A 22570-nucleotide genomic window follows, 5' to 3' on the forward strand; every position below is an offset into this window, starting at 1 on the left:
ATATTATTTAAATATGTATCATGCACTTAAAACATTAATATACATGATTTTGTATTTTTTAATCATTACCCAAATATAGTGAAAGACTGGTGGTATAGACATAGACAGACCACACATAAACACAGACTGGTAAGGTCACAGATATTTCAAAGACAGAGCAATGACTGTAGCAGTGCACTGACCAATATGTTTTTCCTGTGACATGGAATTTCATGTCTTGTCTCTAAATCTTTGGCACCAGCCTCCTGTAAGTGGCAAAGAGAAGTTCAGCAGAGCTGTCCCTGTACTTAAGAAAGAATAACACAAGTCACTGGAGGATGCCAGCTTCACGGCTGTACAGTAGCTGAGCTCTACAGTGCAGTGCAGGTACATGTAGATTGGAATTCCTCTGACACTTTATCATATCTTTCCCACAAGTTTAGTTTTTTGTCCTGCAGAGTGATTACCATCGCCAAAACTATGTAAAACCGCTATTCCTCATCCAGGACATTTCATTCTTTTAAGGGTTAATATGCAGTGACACTGCATCCGAGTCACGAGAAAGCAGCCAATCCAATCCACCCTCCCCAGTCCAGGCATTCATTTAAATCAGTGCATCACTGACAAGAGGGGTCTGAAATTCAAATTCAAATGTATTTCTTTAACCAGGATATAACCCCTGAGATATGCATCTCATTGTCAAGGGCGTCCTGGCATCAAGGCATCGTTGGGGTGCTGATAATACCTTGTATGAAAGAGCATGGCCACCGCACTGTTTGGATAATTAAAGTAAAAACCCTAACTAAAATTTATACAAATCTTAATTTGTTCCTTATGTCTCTGATACTACTTTCTGACTAGCAGTACTCTACTGTATTTGCAAACCTTGTATATTCATGCTTTCCTGTTTCCCTATGCTGAGTAGAATCATTATCAGTCCCATCAAGCTTCGTGCAATGAGCTCATCACAGATTGCTGCTACCGACAGGCACAGCGTGTGGAACAGCGTCACTGTTGATGACCCACTCTGCACTCTTTTTGAACATCCTTTCCAGCTGGAGATATCTAATAATTATTGCAGCCCGCAGCTGTCAAGAAATTATCAATTACTCAGCTCAAGTTCTCTTCCTCCACCATAAAAGCAACTAGCAATGAGACCAATCTAGGAATCACTTGCATACCAGTAAAATAAAATTGAAACTGAAATAATAATAATAATAATAATAATAAAAAATAAAAGAAAATATCTAAAATCAAATCTTTTAATGCTCCCAGTGTGTTTCCAAATGGTGCGGTTGTTTTAGTGTATGTTTGCCAAATGGCCCAGCTGCACGCCAAGCTACAGTAGTGGGGTCAATAAAAAGCTCATATTCCTCTAATAAAAGTAGTGAAAGCCCTTGTGAGGATTGTTTATAGAGTTTTGCTTCCTGTAAGTCCTTTCACTCTGCTCCAGAGCTCTCAGCTGCTGCTTACTGAGCCCCATGTGACACTGGAGTGAAGGTAGAAGACAATGAGGTCAAAGGTCACAGAACCTGCGAGGGTCACCACTCTCACGCAAGTTTGGCTGTATTTCTCAAATGGTAAAAAAGGTACTTTAGTAACTTCCCTACTATGAGTCTCAAATGATTGTGATCAAAGATGACCCCTAAACTCTTAATTTCTAGTTTAAGTTCTGATGAGAAACTGCAAGGGTTAAGGTCATGTAATTGCACATTTCCTTTTAGTTGTTTCTGTGAGCCCACTAGCATAACCTCTGTTTTATCTGAATTCAACATTAGAAAATTATGTGACATCCAGTGCTTGATGCATGTAAGGCAAGTAGCTATAACACCCAGGCAAAAGAAATTCCTGGCTTTAGGCACAAATATAGCTGGGTATCATCAGCATAGCAATGGAAGTTCACTCCGTGTCTGCAGATAATGTCACCTAACAGTAGCAAATATAATGAAAACAACAAGGGACCTAGAATGTAGCCCTGTGGAACACCACAGACAACTTCTGATAATGCCAATTTTACCTCCCCAAACTGAAACCTATCAGACAGATAAGATTTAAACCAGGATAGGACAATATGTATGCCGTGCTTTGAATATGGGAGGGTAGAGCTTGAATCACAATTTAGAACAGGGATTTTAGTTTTATTTTAGTTTATTCACTTTGTGCCTACAGGGCCTTCACAGGTACATCTAAATATTGGAGCACTAATACAAAGAAAGACTTAAGTAGACCATACTCAATAATAAACAATACAACAATTATTATGTAAAACTCGCCAGCAACTCCGAAAACACGACTAAATGGGTCCCAGTTGTGTGTCTGTACGGGTACACATGGGTCCCAGTTGCGTGTCTGTACGGATACACGCTGTGCTGCGTGTTCAGAACACTGATTAGAAGCATTACCCCTAGCCCCGTCCTGCACATTTTCTGCAAATTACTTTTCATTGACGATAATTTAGCCTTTTTTATTTCATTAACCAGCCGGCTGGTTTTATTGTATTTATTTTACAGCCGGCTGTCCTGCACTTCCTCTGTCCATTTAAGCTCTGTGAGTCTGATGGAAAACTGTCTACTTAGCCCCGATGTGCACAGCATGCATTAGGCCAGGTGACAAGCTGTGGTCCCCATCTGTATGTTGCTAAGAACCTGTTAAGGTTCATTAGAAGTTTTCTCACACTGTAATTACAGTCAGTGTCTCTCTATTAAATAAAGTGCGGCTATTAATCTAGTCAGGTACTGTATCAACCGCCACCATTATGTTTCTTTGAGCATAATGTTCCATAGACACTCAATCCCACATGAGCACATCAGTGTGTGTACTGTTAACCATCAGGGCTTTGGAGTGGAATAAAAACAGACAGGAAAAAGTGCTGGCATAGAAAATGAATCTTTAAAAAAATGAAGCAGTCATTGTAAAACAAAAAAAAGCTTGCATCCACCTCAGCTCTGGTGTATAGAAATATAAAAAATGCAGAAGTGATCAGGGTGTGTTAGCTCTTGTGTATTTGTTTTAAATCAGAATGTTAAGGGATTAAAGAAAACAACTGAACCTCTTCATTTTTTGTGGTTTGATTGAGTGTTTTGTAAGCAGTAAAACCTCTTCCCACTCGCTGTCCTTCTCTGTCAAGTTCACACATGCAGAGGGCTTCATGTAAAGACTGGTCCAGACTCACCACAAACACGTTTGCTGATGTAAAAAGATGTATTTCCTTTCGACGCAAGCTTCAAGTCTTTGATTTTGTGTCGTCGCAATTAATATTTTGGTTTGTTTTTAAATTACATAATTTAAAAACAAATTTAAAATTTTACACAATTAGCATGATAATATTTAAGAATGTTAAAGAATTCATGAGATTCAATTTGGGGAATTATTTCTTGTTATTTTTTCCTCTTTCAGAAAAGGGGGGTGCCAGACTTCAGATCCCATTAGAATCTAAAGCATACTCCCCAATTCTTCTGCTCCCAGACTGTAAAAGCCAGCAGTAAAAGGTTCAGGATTTTAAAAACACAGATGGTCCAAACTTGTACTCTCTCATTCCCTGAGTGGGGGTAACTTGAGTAAGGGGTCTTTCACACTGGCGCGGCGCAGCAACGCAAGCGGCAAGCGTATTTTTTTGCATTCACACTGAAGCAGCGTAAATATTTCAAAATGTGATAATAAAGTCTGGTTTATATGAGATAGAGGAGCTCTACGAACGGACGCAGTGGTAGTTCACACTGAGTGATCCTCTCCCTGCATTAGTTAATTGTGATCAGCCAAAAAAAGACACCACTCTTCTAGAGGTTCGGGGGAGTAGGGAGTCGTGTACAGTTGCATTAACTACATTGTAAGAACAGCTGATCCAACAAAAAAAAATGTGGGTTGATTGACAGCAAATCCAATCACTCGTTTTTACGGTATCACACTGCACTGACATTCGCTAGCCTATCAGGATTTGTTGAGCTGATGGACACGCTCTAGCCTAAACAAAAAATCAGATTGAAAACTAATAGGTAAGCGAACTCAGGAAATTAAACAGTTATGCTGTTTCTCTCTCAGCAGTGTCTTTAGTTATTCAATTAAGAATAGGTTGTACATTTACCGCTCCATCTCCAAGACCTGGATGGACTTGGTTACCGTCCCTTGATGAAGGTCTGTGTGTTGCACACGTGCCATTAGCAAAATGCACCGAAAACTTAAAATAAAGAAAATAATGATAAGGATGGGCTGAAACGCAGCAAAAGGTCAATCATTTTAAAAAAAATTTTAAAAAGTGAAAAGGTTACTGTATCAAGCTAAAAAAAGTTTTCTTTGCGAACTCCGATAAACCAATGTTGTCTTACACCAATCAAATCATAGTGTGTCTAAATAAGTTTTGAGTCAACACAAATACATTTTTATATTTTGTTGCATCTTCTTTAGCAGCCGCATCTCTCCCATATCCCATTCGAGTCTGAGGATGAATGAATTGCGCAGCAACTTACCTAGTTACAGACAAGCTGATAATATCTCTCGACTTCAGCCAAAGAAGCAGGCATAGTCATTTAAAAATGGGTTTTGTACTAAGGGTCAGCTGCTGCAGGGAAAATTGAGTTTAGGTCTCACTGACCATTTTGTAATTAGAAAGTGTAGGGAAAAAAAAACATTTAGGTACTGCAGCTTACTTGATTGCAATAGAAAAACTGTCATTCACTAAATCTAGCTGTCAGATTATGGTAATAAAAGGGAATAGTTTGGAAATATCTAAAATATATGATACTGTGTGTTTACCGTGGTGCATTTAATATCATAAATAACAGAACAAACTCACTGAAATTTAAACTAGTTTTTTAATGAAACAATAAATAGTTACATGTACAGTAAAAAAACATAAGAGCTGTCTGTGTTACATGCTCTCAGACCACTGGACTCCACTAACTAACACTAAGCATGCGAGCTGCAGCATGCGATTTCCCATATTATAACTGTACACCAGTTCCACATACATGCCAACAGTCCCTATAGGGTTGGGACAGTCCCGATTTCCTAGCAAATGTCCAGCGTCCCGATGCATAAGAAGAAAGTCCCGATATTTAGACATAGAAAAAAATTAATTTATTCTGCACAGCAGAGTTAGTGAAAACCACACGCTGTGCCCTTCATGTGGCTGACACTGAATTTTCTGATTAATAAATAGTTACTATTAAGTTAAACTGTGTTTTTCTTTCTGTAGCCAATAATTTACTTTACATATGAATCCTAAGCAAAATTACACAACATCCTACACTTTGGACTTAAGTTCAGTGGCCTTGGTGCCCTCTACAAATGTATTGAACTGAAGGCCACGGCCTTGCCCTTTTTGTTGCCCAGTAGATGCGTCATTAATACTGGGGATCATGTATGAGTTAGAGAACAGTGTTTGTGAAACAGCTACAGTGTGATGAAAGTGTCAAAGACATTACCGTGTACTCCCCTTAGCTAGCCATAAAAGGGTGTATGCCATTTGTTACATTACTTAGAAGATCAAACTGAGAATGAGAGTGTCATTTTAACATTCAAGTCACCAAAAGCCCCCAAAAGTACTACAAATGTGATAGTATTGCATATATAGAATTGCACTGGACCACAAAAAGTGACACTACACGAACAAATGAACAAAAACAGTATTTGAGAACTAGCAAAATTCTTCATCTACTAATAACAGATACATTTACCCACCGGTCAGACGCTTAATATAGCAGCCTGGTGAAACAACACATGCTGTATCAGTCAGGAAGAGGTGAAACCTTTCTCACGTTCTCTCCCCCGACCCCATGATAATACTCGGTTAAAACAACTTTCCACTTTGTAACTGAACTCCTTACAGTTTAAAATAACCCCTCGAAAGTATCTCTCACTTAGCCAGCTTTACAGAGTGTGCATAGTAACTTCTAAAGAAACGAGGAAGCCCAGTGTGTAAAATGAATACACCTGTCAGAGAATGAGTGCTAAGAAGCTACAGTACTAAAAGAAAACATGTAGGTAAATGTATTTTATTAGAGAGGGGTAAGGGAAGTGCTACAGATTTCTACATTTGTTCAACAGAACTCGCTACCTGACCTATTTCAAATGTGATATTTCCAATAAATATATTAGTTTCTAATGACAAACGCAGGAAGGGATGTGTATCATAGAGTGTCATATAAATGATACAATTGTCTATACAGCAATATGCTTATACTGTACTTCCAGGGCTTAATACAGTTAATATTTTAATCATACCTATAAAAACTGGAGGACTTTGCTCCACGCCCCCCTTAAAAGGTTATTTTGATGAAAACTGTAAATACTGAAAAATACACCGCTCAGCCACCAACTGCTTTTTGGCTGAGAGTAAGGCTTAGACATTTCAATACCAGAGCCCAGCCAAGTTCACAATGTCATCTCAAATATAGCAGCTCTGGAGCAAAGGCTACCAGCCCGGGGTCGGCGTTATGCAAGAGAAGGAAGCATTCTGAAAGCCTGCAGGAAGTCTGAGGAGACAGCGTTCTGGGCAGGCCTGGCTTGGGATCTGTGTGAACTTCAGCTTGTACTAGGAAGCACAGCCATGGGGGCCAAGTTCAACAGCAAACCAGGGACTGCACTCCCCCTCCCCAACACAGTGGGCTGCTGTCCAGGACTCCATGTACCTGACTGAGTGCACATAAACACAAGCATGACTGAGCTGACCTTGGGGCTGCCTCGCTGGCCGATCATGACAAAGAGCTCTTGTTTTTTCTCGCGGGGGATTGTAGGCTCGGGGACAGGAATACAGAATTAGTTTACCATTAATCAAATTTAACACAGTTTGTTCAATTTAATTTAAATGTAAATTTCACAACTCAACGTTAACCTTGAGAAGTGACGCAAATCAAAACTGACATTACTGCTCTTTTGACATTCTAGTGTTTTACCTCTTTCGCTAACAAGTGCCAAACCGTATCATTAACCAGGACCCCCTTAGCCATTTTATCCAAATCAGTATCCTAAAAAGATCTTTAGAATTTACGACACTGTAAGCAGCTCTCAAGTTACAGTTAAAAAAAAAGTACTCTCATTAGCTGAAAGGGAAAAAGTCACGAAGACCATCTGTCATCACTGCAGTGCCATGGCTTGTGTCCTCTCTTTCCAATTCCATGACCTGAGGTTGTCAGCGTTACACTGCATTCTGCATGATGTGTTAATAACCACTAGACAGTGTTTATGACACACACACACACACACACAGCCCATTAAAGTTTAAACCAGTGGTTATAAAGTTATTTTAAACAGAAATGAGCCACTTCTTTACCTGTTGCTCAGACAAAGCTCTCTAATCTATATGTGTCTAATGATGATAGTTTGATACTGCATGAGACACACAGATCCTGACACGCTCATTAGAGTGGCTCCTGAGAGTAATCCACACAGCAGCACAGTGATGTCTTTGTATTTGAATGTTGTTCGGCTGATCCATTATCTAGAGTTATATAAAGCGTGCACTTTGCTCTCCTGTGATTTTCACTTAGTTTGCAGCCTTGTTTGGATTTTTGCAATCTGAGCTGCAGTTTAAGAGACATGTGTTTAAAATTAGAATAATTTAATGAGGCATTATTATCTGGTTGTTAGCTGCTGTATAACTAACAGAGTACTAATAGGCTCTTCAAGCAGGTGTTAATCCAAGGCCTCATAGTGTCTATACAGCAAGCTCACTTGTTGCAACAATGTGTTAATCAAAGCAAAATGGATATAGATCTGCTGATTAGACCCACTCCCTGGTAATTCATTTACTCTTTGGAGACCACAACTGGAGGTAACTTGACATTTTTGTTGGGGCCATTACTAAACTGAGGAATGCAGTCGAACACATCCCATGCATATTCACAGGAGTAGTGAAGAGCACAGAATATGGATAGGAACTTGTCTTGTACTAGATCTATGTTAACCCACACCGTATTCTACAGTACTGCTCAAAACTAAACTAATTATATTTGAACAGGTTTGTTTTTGCTATTGTTGGGCTATCTTTGAAAGCCGGGTAACACGTTACATGAAGCGTCTCCAATTACTGTGTATTTACATAGTAGTTACTTAGCGTTGCACATAATTACAAGATTATTCAGCTATAATGTATTTAATGTGTAGGTCTTTTTGCATGATATATGTAGGTACACAATTGTATCAGAAAAGGGTTAGGGTTAGGTTTAGAGTTAGGATTAGGGTTATATCATGCAAAAAGATTGACAATTTAAGTACATTGTAACTATGCATAATAACATTGTATTTATGTGTAAGTACACATGTATTTGCTAAGTAACTACACAGTAATTAGAGACAATGTGAAGTGTTACGTAAGCCGCTATGAAGATGAAATTTATTCCCAGCCTTAGTCTATCAGCTGCCTACAGTACATTAGCACTGTACAGTATGTAAAAGCAGAAGACGGCTGCTGTCCGAAGCGTGGATGCAGACTGCCGCAGTGCACCTCTAAGCTACACAGGCGCCTCAGATTAGAGGAGGCAATGAAGCCAATCAGGGTGACGTTAATGCTCCTGGAGGGACGAGGAAAACCGTGCAGACACATGCTTCACTATAGAGCCTGGTGGCCTTTAACCTTGTAGTCATCAAACAAGCTCTGATACAACTGGCACACTGGCAGGTGGCATGAAGCCAGCCATCACTCTGTACAACGCTGACCGAAAGACTGAATTTACACTGTTTCTCACCAGTACAGTCCTTTTAGTTCGCCATTGTGGAAGAATGCCAACTGGAAAACATAACCAGAAGCTATCATGAGGCATTTAAAAAAGAACAAAAAAATAATGTAAATAAAGTGTTCTTTTTAAATAATAAAGAATAAAGAATGGAGATAATTGTATTATAAAGTAGTAGGTGTGAGATATTAGCTACATGATCCAGACTTTAGTCAAAGTCTTCATAACACCTGTTTGACATTCTGCTGTGTGTTGTCTCTCCTTATTGCTCACTATGCTTGTATTTACCATGTTCTTTTTAGCCTCTTCTAAGAGCTGAATTTCTGAAGTGAAGTGGTTTGAAAAATGACCACTAGTACAGTATGTGAATCTGTCATTTCTGTTCCCTCTGAAACTGCACAGAGATGCGACGGTTACAGAGGGGGCCTATATTAAAGCTGCAATCCCCTAGTGGTCATTGTTCAAATTAATTTTATCCCTAACTCTAAATCTAACCCTAACCCTTTCTGATACAATGGTAATACTCATGCAAAAAGATTTACACAATATTTACACTGTATCTATGCATAATAGCACTGTAATTATGTGCAAGTTCACAAGTGTTAGACTTGCACAAGGTCGCTGCTCTTTGCTTTAATTTTTAAGAAAAACACATGATGCCAGTATGGGTTTCCTAGTTCGCCAGTGTGCTTTCAAAGTAAAGATCTGCTGCAATGGATTTAATTACATTTACAGCAAAGCTGTTATTAAATGATGAAGATACCAGCCAGAAACACGCACCAACCACTGCCAAATACTTTAATAAGATGGTTTTATTATTATAATTGTTTTTTGTTTTTTTTACCAAACCAATTGGAGACATCAGCTGCACACACATAAGCATAGCTTGTGAACTCAGCCAGATTCTGATTTCCGTTGCTTGCTGCCTGATAGACCCTGTTGCCCCACATACAGTACTGTATGCTTTGGCAGCGGGGCGCATGTTGAAAAGGGCTGCCAGCGAGCGGGGCCAAGCAACAAGACAGATAAGAACCCCCCGGGGAAAGCGTTAATCAGTGGAATGAAACGGAACAACATTTGAGCCAACAAAAATCTTAAGAAAGTTTATGAGGAAGAGGAGGCTGTTCGGCCTGTCTAATCTTTACATTGTAAAGAGACTTCAGAAGAGAAAGCCAACAGGAGTCTGCTCTAGATGCTATATGCCAATGCCCCAGGGGCTAGGTCTCTTCAGCACTGTGGTCTGGTTGCTTCTGAGGTAACACCCTAAACAGTGCCCCCCTCCCGCCCCCCCCCTGCCGTTAATCAAAGAAAATTGCTGACTCCATATGTTCAGTCTGCTAGAAGGGTCATGATCAGGGCACCTCTTTTGACTGAAGATCCGTCCACAAAAATAACAGGACAAATCAAATGACTTTGCCAGACAAAACAAGCGAGAGTTCAGTGCTGTAAGGGGTAGTCTGCAATGAGAATGCAGAACTTCTTGTACAGTATCAGGGGCTACGAGACCCAAATTGCTCCTTTTTCCACTACACTACACATAGTTGTATACCCCGATTAGAGTAAAAAAAATAAAAAGCAATCTTCTGAAATTTGCTACATGGCAATAACCGAAACACACTGGTTCCTTGTTCTGTGTGAGCAATGCACTAGAAGGCTAAATGAGCCATTTCTAATTCTTTACTGGGCATGCTTACAGACAACACACGGAAAGCCTCCAGTACAAAATCACTCTGGCTGTGCGCAAACCACATGAAATGAGCAGACACTTAGCATGCCTGGCATGCTTATTTTTCTACAAACAAGGTTTCAAAGAAGATCTCTGCTGAGACAACTGCATCTACAGTATGATAAATTAACACCACTACCATCACCTTGTTATGTACATCCAAAAAAAACCCAAAAAACATTTCTGTACACTGCAGTTATACCTTTTCTTTTCAAATGTATATATATATATATATATATATATATATATATATATATATATATATATATATATATATATATTATTTTCAAACTCCACAGACATGTATCTATATATAATGAAATGTCCTGGTAGACTTCAGGCTCCGGTCATTGTGTTTAAAGTATTGGGACACAGGGTGGATACACTCTAATCTCTAAATCACGCTTTTCGGTTTTGAAAAAGGTATATTGTGGATTACACTTGATGGTAATCCCTCAATTACATCCCCATACGTCATTTTCAAGTTTGAGTTGTCTTGTTTTAGTATTCTGACAGTGACTGTGGTAGTTAGGTAACTATTCAATTGATTTACCAGGAACTGAGGGTGACAGATAGATTACACTGATTCGATTGTCGGGTGTATCACCTATTTTAGGCAGTTTGAAAAACGTAATGCTTCACACAGGATGAAGGCGGTGGAACACCGTGTACACACTGTTCCCATTTGTTCTTCAAGTACTATACAATCACCATACTGACGTGTTCACACAGTACACAGTAACTTAAACCAGCATTATATGTCAACACTTTCTACTTTCCACTGTTAAAATGCCCCTTTCATTTCTTTTTATGATTTGGAAGCTGTTTGTTTTCAAGTGAACCATCCTACATACAGTACCATATCATAACGATATCTTTCACAGAAGAGTTTCGCATTCACATTTTACCTTGAAGGGCAAAATCAGCATAACTCAACTTGCATTAAAAAGGAAAACTAAAGAAGACATACCCCTACCTAACTAGCAAATGAGTTGTTTCTTTATGATTCTGCAACATAACTGGCTGATTTTGCATTTGACGAACTGCAGTCGGCAACAGTGGCACTGTAACAATTTTTATAGTGGGGGTGCTGAAAACTATTGAAGAAAACTGTAACCCCTGTATATGATGGATCAGGTGCACAGCACTTCAATCCAGGGGGTGCAGCCGCACCCCCAGCACCCCTACTTCCAGCGCCCCTGGTCGGCAATGTCACTTTGTGTACTGAATTATTGCAACAAGTTTTATATGAACAAAAATAAGCCTATTTAACAAGGTTACATTACACTTTCAGTGTGATAGCTTGATCACCAGTCAGACTGTATGTATATCTCTGTGTGTGGTGAGGTAGTCACAGCTGGCTGTGCAACATGGTTTTGCAACAGAAATCAGAACTTACTTGTTTACACTGTAAAAACAAATTGTGCCAAAACAATACCGTTAAACCACAAACACAAAAGTCTTGTGTCTAAACTCAATGACACAATCATAGCGAAAAACCAATTAAAACACAAATACGGAGCTGTTTACAGCACGCAAACCTCAAGTGAAATGGTACAATACAAGATATGTGGCACAAGTTCTGTGGGGTGCTAGAACACACCCAATTTCAAACTGTGACAACAGGGGTGGAAATAAGACTCCCACTGCATAGCAGTTTGACCCATTCTTGGTTTTACTATGAGTTTAATAAGACACACTTGAGCTTGTTGCCTATACACTGTGGCTACCCCAAATTAAAACCTGGAATGGGTGAAACTGCTATACAATAGGAGTATTATGTCCATGCCTGAACTAGTTTGCCCTAATATACTTTAAAATCACATGTTTTAAATTAAACACAATCACAAATGAGGTATGATCAAAGAACTTTTAGTTTCTGGCACGCACAGAAAGGTAGCTGTTCAAACGAATGCAATTTTCTCATTCGAACTGGCGATACTTCTATGAAGGTGGGTTAATAATGACAGCTAGATAAATGAGAAGAAAGCTGGTCTTGGCAGAGTATTTTTATAAATCACAAACATTAATCTCTGTCAAACAACAAAGCTTTAAATGAAAAACACAGCTGGATGCACAACAGCAGATTGAGCAATACCAGGCTATAACCCAGATCAACTTCTCAAACCAATTAGAAACTCATTGCAAGTTTCTCCTATGAACTTACAGTATGGGGTATGAAAAGGGCAAGAGGTCACCAAACTGGAGATATTACAAATAATACCATTGCCAGAGTTATTATCAGGTGACCCATTACTGCAGTTAAACACTGGAAACGGGGTTATTAAAATACAAACCAAGGAAAAAATGAACACGTCTATCACAAAGATAAATGCAAAGGGTAACACGCCTCTATAGAGAATAGTGTCTCTATTTACTGTGTATGTGCATAGTACTGTAGTTACTTAGTAAATGCATGTGTACCTACATATAATTACAATGTTGCTAGTTACAATGTACTTAATGTGTACATCTTTTTGACTGATATAAGTACACAATTGTTTCAGAAATGGGTTAGAGTTAGGGTTGAATGGTGCAAAAAGATTTACAGGTGAAGTACATTGTAACTATGCATAATAACATTGTAGTTCTGTGTAAGTAGGCATGTATTTACTATGTAACTACTATGTGACTACTATGTGAGACACTTAAAGTGTTACCATGTATAACCAATGTTTAATTGACACCTGAAATAAAAAAATAAAAACGTACTACTGGGCAGGAGTGTGTTCATCTCCTTTATTTAGAAAGACATTAATATGACACCGGGTTTATGGGTTCATTTTCTGAGAATTAAATAAATAAATCAACACATGACTTGTTTTATATCATAAAAATCCCTCCACCTGTTTAATTAAGCACACAAAGTAGTAAAGCCAAATGAAAAGTGATCTTCATAACCTGCTGTGCGTACTGTACTTGACAATCTACAGTACAAAACGTTACCATTTGACTACATGAAGATATATCCATTTAAAAATAGAACAAATGACAATCTAATTATGACTGTCAATACTATGCATTCAACATTTCAATTCAACCTTAAACTATATTTTCTTATCAAATCAAACTCAGTGAATACATTATTATTATTATTATTATTATTATTATTATTATTATTATTATTATTATTATTATTACCTTTACCAATGTCTAATGATGTTTCTGTTTTTCTGCTACTGCTCTTACTCAAAGTACAGCGGTTCTACACCTCTGTACATGTACTCGGTCCTGACGACAGCACCATTACTTTGTTTCACGTGTGTTTTCCGCAAGAACACATTTCCAGTGTGTTTGTCCAGTTTAAAGTACCATTGTAACAGCGAAGGAAAAATAAAGCAGCCATCCACGCATAAAACACTCACACTCCTCCGCAAAATAATCGATCACGTCTCAGAGGTCAGAGTAGAAAAGCTTACCCGTTTAGAAGCACGTTGCTGGGCATATAAATAACTTAACGAGAAACAACTATGTAATGCTTTATAAAATATAGACTTGTATCGGCAACCGAGACAAGATAATGCAGATTAACATTATTACTATTGCTATAATTCATATTATTATTATTATTATTATTAATAATAATAATAATAATAATAATAATAATAATAATAATAATAATAATAATAATAACATGACAACTAATACAATCACTTCACACCAACCCAATTAAAAGCCTAAAAAGCCATCTGCATGTTTGTTTGGAAACAGGTTTTTATACAGTTTTGTCCCTTATTATAGCTACGGCAGTCAATATAAACAATAATATAGGTGCTGAAGCGAAGACGGCTTTTTATAATCGATGACCTTGATGCACAATTCTTTATCATTTTCCTTTGATGATATATATTAATTGGCAGACGTTGTAGTTGGATCAATTGACCCAATGCAACAGGTCCTCGGGCTGACGTGAGTTAGTGCGCAACAAATGGCTTTTTCATGAAGTCAACAATCCAGCCGGACTGAGCAAGGACACTGCACCGACGTGTTTTTAAAACACTTTTCACCCTGTCGCCCCCCCCAATATATATATATATATATATATATATATATATATATATATATATATATATATATATATATATATATTAAAACATGAATATAACATTTGGAAAAAATGCTGCCTACCTTTTCTTTTCTTTATCAGCTGTCATGTTTTTGTTTGTTTGTTGAAGTTAAGGCAGACAAGTATTTTTTCTTCCAGCAGTGGTTTGAAAAAAAAAAATCTATAAAGTAAAAATAACAACACTAAAAAGTAAATTGTTGTTTGTTTGTTTGTTCAAACGCAACTGTCGGAGTCGTTATACAGTTGTATTATTAAACTCTTCATTCAGAGTCGGCTATACAGTCTCAGAACACTGCCGAGGATTGTACAGCCGCGCGTCCTTAGAAGAGACCTCAAGGATGAAAGTTGCGGTAAAGTTTTTCTTCCCAGCACCCTTTAAAGTTACGTTTGCTGCTTCTGCCGTGTCTGGGAAAGTTCCAGCCCTAGACCCAGTCCACCCTTCCCTGCTCCCAGCGGCGCTGCTGACAGCTCTAAATCAATCTCAGCGGCGGGATTGGCGGACACTGTCCGGCGCTCCGCCCTAAACACACAAACCAACCCCCCTCCCTTTGCAAAACTGTATCTGTTGCATATCAGGACGGGGCAGTTTTAGCCGTCAGTCGGAGGCGGGGCGGCGGGTAACCGGGGGAGGTTCTGGTAAAGTGGACAAAAACCCACAAGTTGTGGCACAACACACCACGGAGAATTAGCGGTAGAGTAACAGAGAGGTGCCAAGTTCATCCCACTTTACCATCACTTACAATGTTTTACGGATGGATACGAATGCCACTTTTAGTTTGTTTTATTTTATTTCTTTGTTTATTTTTCTGCTGTATGGTCGGTATTTTGCTAGCAGTGTGTCTAAATAGCAGTAGAGCCCTAATCAGTGAGTATAACGCTGGTAGCGCTTTACAGAAGTTTTTATTATTTTTTTTGTATTTTGTATTTGTATTGCTATCAGTGGCTTGATTATTATTTTAAACATTTTTGAATGTCAATTTTACAGATTTATGTCAGCGCTTTACCTTTCTTCTCTTCTCTTTCATTATTATTATTATTATTATTATTATTATTATTATTATTATTATTATTATTATTATTATTATTTATTTTTTTAAACTAGGCATTCCATGTGAAAGTTCTGCGGTAATCTACTGTGTGAGATTGCTGGTTGGCGGATAAGTGTGGAGGTTTCTAAACAGTATTAGCACTTTTTTTTAAATCATATATACTTTTTAAGACATTTAAGATGGTTGTTGTCTTATAAGCCCTTGGAATAATAATAATAATAATAATAATAATAATAATAATAATAATAATAATAATAATAATAATAATAATACAATTGTAGGGGAATCATGTCAGATAAGGTATCGACATGCTGATTTTAGTGGGGGGAGATACTGTAACATAACAGTTGGTATAAAATGACCTTTGGAAAAAACAAACTGGACAGTCAATCAATTCTTTCTGATAAAGCAGAAAGCGCAGGAGAATGTAGCAAACAGATTTTACTATAAAGCTGACCCCACTGTTGGGAAACAGCAGCTTTAAACATAAACTACAAACCCTTTGTAAATGCCCTCTTTGTAAACTAATGGCGAAGGAGCATTGTCAGTGCAAGTAGCAGTATATCCTTTCTCTGCGCCCCTTGTTTAAACAGCACTCAGTCTAAGCAACAGCACAGGTAAGCTGCAGAGACGTGCTGATGTACTTCAGTGCAAGTTCAACGTGAGGCTCGACCTCGCGCGCTGTGCATGATGGAGATCAGAGCGAGGGCAGGACCTGCCTAATGATCATTTAAAGTAATCCAGGATTTGTACTAATCAGGTACTGTGAAGCCAGCTGTATGAAACCTAAAGTGAGTGAGATATGTGCCTGTATTTCAAATCTAGACGGCTTTCAGCTTTGCACTGGTAAATTTCGTTGTGCTTCTAAAGAAACATATCACATCCTAGTAGACCATTAGGACTACGGTATATTAGCCTTTCATGCATGCAATATTAAAAATATATGTTTTGGACACATTATATATTCATCATTGAATGCTTTTTTTCTTTTTTCCATTGCTTTATATGGTTGAAAAACGGCATTCTCATATGAGGCTATCATGCCTTTGAGTCTTCCATATGTGCCCATATAGACTCGATGAGAGGTATTGGCTATGTATAACTGCTTTTAAGATTTTAAAGACATCAGTCAAGTCCCCCCTAATCCTGTCCTCATGGCTAAATAAATCCCCCTTCACAGCTCATTAGCGCAAATGTAATTTTGATTGATAAAAGGGCTATAAATGAACATGTACAGTACTCACGTTTTTTGTAATTGCTCTTATTTTAAATCATTCTCATGCGTTTATCATACTTACTACGTGCGCACTGTAAGACCGAGTGTTTAACTTTAAAACACTTATTTGTAACACTTTTCAAACACGTCACTGCGTTTAGAATTCTTAATGCGTTTAGGATTTAAACACCTTGTGGTGTTTATTTGTAAACTCTTGGATGTGTTTATGATTTGTAACACTTTTTAAACATTTGTACGCGTTTATAACAGGTCTGGCGTTTTACAATTATTTACAGTTCCAAATGACTAAACACCAGTGTCTCAGTCGAAGTCTCTCATACTTATACCTTACTGTATTCTTTATGCTCTTTGCTCTTAAATGTGATCTTATTGTACTTTCATAACTGCTGTATCTGTATTATCTGTATTATGATATTCTGTACTGTGATATTTTATAATGTGATAACTTGTAATGTGATATTTTACAATGCCATACTTTGTACTGTGATATTTTGTAACAATTGTAAGTATCCCTGGATAAGGGTGCCTGCTAATAAATAAATAAATAAATAAATAAATAAATAAATAATACAGCAGCCGCCATCATCTACCAAGCTGTGGCACCAAGGACTGCATTCACTTGAGGAAGACAGATATTCACAAGATGATTAAAGCATTACAAAGATACATTTGCCCTAAATATCAAAGCTTTTCCGACCGTCGGAGAGCTTTTGTGGCGGGATTTGAACTTTCCGACTGTTTGTCTTGTTCCGAGCAAAAATCAAAAAGGATGAGAACAGTCGCAAAACCCCAATTCCGACAGTATGAGGAATGTTATGCAAATGAAGTGGGTACCTAATTAACATACCCATGTGCAAAAATCAAAAGGGTAGATGCATACCTGTGTCAACTTTTGAAAATACAAATTCAGCAGTGGGGGGGGTGGTTGTGCAATCCGTGATACCTTTTTTTTTTTTTTACTGTTTCCCCTGTACAGCGGCAGCGGGAGGGGAGGGGGAGGGGAGGGGGGTGCAGGTGTGTGTCTAAGTTATGTGAACTTGCCTCGCGCACTGAATGCATACTTGCTATAGGGCTCCTCTGGGTCCTAAATCCTGCAAGGTACAGACAGAGATTGCAGGAACCACACACCGGCCATGACGTTTGAAGACATTACAGGTTTGCTGACATAAAGGGGTTTAACAGCAGAGTTATGAGCAAAATACGTGGGAAAAATTGTCCCTGGAGATGTCCGGGAGTAAGGTAAAAAATACGGGAGTGTTGACTGGTCTGGGGGCCGTTTCCCAAAAGCAACTTGAGCCAAACGAACATGGTAAATCCATCGTAAGTGGAACGTGTCAAATCTGATGTGTTTCCCAAACACCGTCGTTAGTCAAGTAGTTCGTGAATAACATCGTGGGTTCACGAGTGGTCTGGGGTAATCGTGAGGAGAGATGAGAGTCGTGAAAGTACATTAATGCATTGCAAGAACATCTCGCTCTTGCTGGATCTGGCAGTATGTCCGCGATTCACAGAATTGTGGAATTAATCATCGCAGACACCGCCCGCGCAGTAGATTAGTAAAAATTAATGCCAACATACGAACAAACTTAAACCTGTTAGATATACTTAGTGACAGAGAAATCATTAGACGATACCGGCTTCCACGGCATGCAATTCTAACTTTACTGGATTTACCCACACCGGATTTGAGGAGGAGCACTAGCTGTGCTCATTGCGGTGCTATGCCACAGGAAGCTTTCTCCAAACCGTAGGAGATGGGATGGGACTCAGCAAAGCGTCTGTGTCGCGGTGCATCCAAGTAGTAATGATAGCGCTTGTTAGGCACGCACCTGAGTACATTACGTTCCCGAGAACACAGGCAGAATTTCACGACACTCCCAGAGGATTCCATTCAATTGCAAACATCCCTGAAGTTATAGGGGCAATTGATGGTACACTAATTTCCATAATGACCCAGTGGATAGACGAGCCTCTGTCTGCAGAAAAGGCTACTCAGTGATAAATGTCCAAGTTATATGCAATCATGAGGGTGTCATCACGGACATTGTCGCCAGGAGGTACCCACGATGCCTTCATATGGTCCAATTCCTCGATATCCCAGGCAGCAAATAATGGGCAATTTGGCAATGGATGGTTGTTGGGGGACAGTGGATACCCCTTACAGCTGTATCTCCTCACCCCTATTCTGCATCCCCGTAATGCTGCTGAGGAAAGATTCAGCAACGCGCATCGCCTCGCTAGATGCACCATTGAACGTACCTTCGGTGTGTGGAAAATCAGGTTCAGATGCATTGACTAGTCAAGTGGGGGACTACACTTCACACCAACTAAATGTTGTGCTGTGATTGTTGTTACGGTCATGCTACACAACATTGCAGTGCGAGCAACAGCACTTTTGCCTGAGGATGACAACAACATAGTCGAACCTGAGGGAGATGATGCAGATGAGCCTGTTGCTGATGCAGGACGAGAATACATTGCAGGGATTGCTACTCGGCTCCGTCTCATACGCAACGTCTTTGACCATTGAAACAAGAATGACAGAATTCCAGGATGATGTAGAAATCAGTTGTTAATATACAAAGATTATTTGTTTTGTCAAGAAATACCTGTATATTATTTAATTCCTGTATATAAAAAAGGCACAATTTTTAACTTGTGTGTAACAAATTGTCAAACATAAAAATAAACAATATGTAAGTACCAAATAAATGGCAATTATTGGCTTGCGTCTCGGAGTATGGAGGTAGTCGGTTGCGACTGTGAATCTGCAATGAAAAAAAAAAGTGGAGTGCATGAAGTCAGTCCCTCTCATGCGTCCTCTCTCCGTCAGCCCCCTGACCCCCCTCAAACACACACACACACACATGCACAAACACACACGCACAAACACACACGCACACACACAAACACACAGACACACGCACACACACACACACACCCCTTCTCCCTCTGGCAGGATAATTGGCACAGAGAAGGTGGGTCGATGAAACCCGGTGAAAATTAGTTGTTTTTGAAGTACTTCTATTTTTGCCTTTTTAATAGCAACTACTTCTTTGTGGTGCTGGTCCTGCTGCTGAGTACTCCTCTCGAGGTTTTCATTTATGTTTTCAAGAATACTTAGCTTATTGTTTTCAAGCTCAGTCAATTCCCCGCTGCATCCACATGTGTTCTTGTCTGTTCTTTTTCTTTTGCCTTGTTGCTTCTCCCTGGTTGTTGGTTCCTCACTGCCAGAAGGTGTTTCTCTTCCTAGAGGAAGGTCTTGCTGAGGAAAGTCATCTTGCAGGGAAAGGGCTTTGTCTTGCAGAGAAAGGTCTTTCTGAGGAAAGTCATCTTGCAAGGAAGAATCTTGCAGGGAAAGGTCTTCATCTTGCAGAGAAAGGTCGTGCTGAGGAAAGTCATCTTGCAGGGAAGAATCTTGCAGGGGAAGGTCTTCATCCTGCAGAGAAAGGTCTTGCTGAGGAAAGTCATCTTGCAAGGAAGAATCTTGCCGTGAAAGGGCTTTGTCTTGCAGAGAAAGGTCTTGCTGAGGAAAGTCATCTTGCAGGGAAGAATCTTGCAGGGGAAGGTCTTCATCCTGCAGAGAAAGGTCTTGCTGAGGAAAGTCATCTTGCAAGGAAGAATCTTGCCGTGAAAGGGCTTTGTCTTGCAGAGAAAGGTCTTGCTGAGGAAAGTCATCTTGCAGGGAAGAATCTTGCAGGGAAAGGTCTTCGTCTTGCAGAGAAAGGTCTTGCTGAGGAAAGTCATCTTGCAGGGAAGAATCTTGCAGGGAAAGGTCTTCATCTTGCAGGGAAAGGTCTTCATCTTGCAGAGAAGAATCTTGCAGGGAAAGGTCTTCCTTTTACTACCTTTCAATCCCACCTGTCCATTGATTGAAATCCTGAAATGACATAACAAATAGGTTTCTCATTTCAATCTGAATATTTATTTATTTATTTATTACATTTATATAGCGCTTTTCATACCGAAGTATCACACAGCACTGTACATAACAAAAAAACACCATACATTAAAATAAAAGTTCCCAGACATATTATCTGCCACAAAAAACAGATTCAAATAACAGATTAAAAAGTAGCACATAAGTTACATTAAAACCCACTAAGATAAAAATGCCATTTTATAAAAGTATGTTTTCAGTATCGACTTAAATATTGTAACTGTCCGAGCTTCCCTGACGAATGAAGGCAGAGTATTCCATAGTGTAGGAGCTCTAAAGAAAAAGCCCTACGTACCTCCCGTGTTAGTTTTATTGACCCTAGGAATAACCAGCAGCCCCACTTCCTGTGATCTGAGTACGATTCGGAAGATACGCAGTCAGTAGCTCCTGAAAATAGCTAGGTGCTAATCCATTCAGGGCTTTATAGGTTAATAGTAAAATCTTAAAATCAATTCTATGTTGTACAGGGAGCCAGTGTAAGGATGCTAGAATGGGGGTAATATGTTCATCTTTCCTAGTTTTAGTCAGAATTCTAGCGGCGGTATTCTGAACGAGCTGTAGGCAGGACATCACACGTTTTGGGATACCAGAGAGGAGTGCATGACTGTAATCAATTCTTGATGAAACAAAGGCATGCATTAGTCTCTCAGCATCAGATAAGGAAATAATTGGTCTAAGTTTGGCTGTATTTCTCAAATTATAAAAATATACTTTAGTAACTTCCCTAATATGAGTCTCAAATGATAGATCAGGATCAAAGACGACCCCCAAATTTTTAATTTCAAAATTAAGTTTTGATGAGAGACTGGTAGGGTCAAACTCATGCAATCCCACATTATTTAGTTGATTCCGAGTGCCCACAAGCATAACCTCTGTTTTATTTTGTATTTAATGTGTAATTTTTTTGGCACAATAAACCCAAAGCCTAACCCTTTTCTGATTCAATTGTGTCCTTACATATATCGTGCCAAAAGATGTACACATTAAATAACATTGTAACTATGCATAATAACGTTGTAATGATGTCTAAGAACACATGTGTTTGAATCCACATGCTGTTGTGCTAATTTATTGATTTATTTAACCAGGAGATTGACCCAATGAGACCAAAGCCTCGGATACACGGGGTCCTGGAAAACAATACAAAGACACTTGCAATGTATAAAAAGACACAATTACAAAGTACAAACAACACAATACAAACCATGTGTGGTTCAGACTTAATCAGCAGCACACAGATCAAAGAACAGAATTATTAAGACCTGTATCTATTTAAGGTGGACTGAAGCAGAAGTATTAGCAGGAGGTTCTGAGCAATTCCTGAATACGATCTTTAAAACCAGAAAGGTTATCCAGTGCCATCTTCATACTATGATGACAATCCTCCACATCTTCGGGAGTTAATATGCAAAAGATAATTCTCCTGTACGTGTTTGAAACCTTGTAACAGCCCAATTAACAGAATCCAGAAAGTGTAAACTACAACCAATGCTGGTCCTTTCTACCAGAGCACTCAAACAAGGAGGTACCAAGCCTTTAAAAACCTTAAACACAAAATACTACCAATGAGAAAGTCACCGGGTCAAAGGTGAGCGTCAGCCTAGTTGTATGTCCATGTGACAATGATGTGTCAAAGGGGAGGATTCTAGAACACATCTGCCACATGAATTATACAGTACATCTAATTTATGTACAGACTGCTTACAATCCAACTGATAAATATAATCACCATAATCTAAAACTGGGACAATAGTAGCAGTCATTAACCTGCTAGACAGAGAAAAAGCCTTCTTGTTCCAAAAAAGAAAACCTAATTTAGGTACCCAATTTTAAAACCAATTTATCAATATGGTAATTTCAATATCTCCTGCCCTTTTTTTAAAATATATAACCACACTTCAGAA

At 38.8% G+C, this 22570-nt stretch overlaps 1 protein-coding gene across 3 annotated transcripts in view; it reads right to left on the minus strand.

Annotated features, from left to right (window-relative positions):
* Positions 1-14893, minus strand: part of LOC117403255 (endothelial PAS domain-containing protein 1) — a 70079-nt gene extending 55186 nt beyond the window's left edge. For all 3 annotated transcript variants that reach the window (XM_034005272.3, XM_034005271.3, XM_059024709.1), the window contains exon 1: positions 14503-14893. In XM_034005272.3, the coding sequence (XP_033861163.3) occupies positions 14503-14528 (26 nt within the window). In that variant the 5' untranslated portion in view covers positions 14529-14893. The remainder of the gene's footprint in view (positions 1-14502) is intronic.
* Positions 14894-22570: the final 7677 nt, after the last annotated feature.

The sequence above is a fragment of the Acipenser ruthenus genome, chromosome 5 (genome assembly GCF_902713425.1).
Source record: "Acipenser ruthenus chromosome 5, fAciRut3.2 maternal haplotype, whole genome shotgun sequence".
NCBI lineage: Eukaryota > Metazoa > Chordata > Actinopteri > Acipenseriformes > Acipenseridae > Acipenser > Acipenser ruthenus.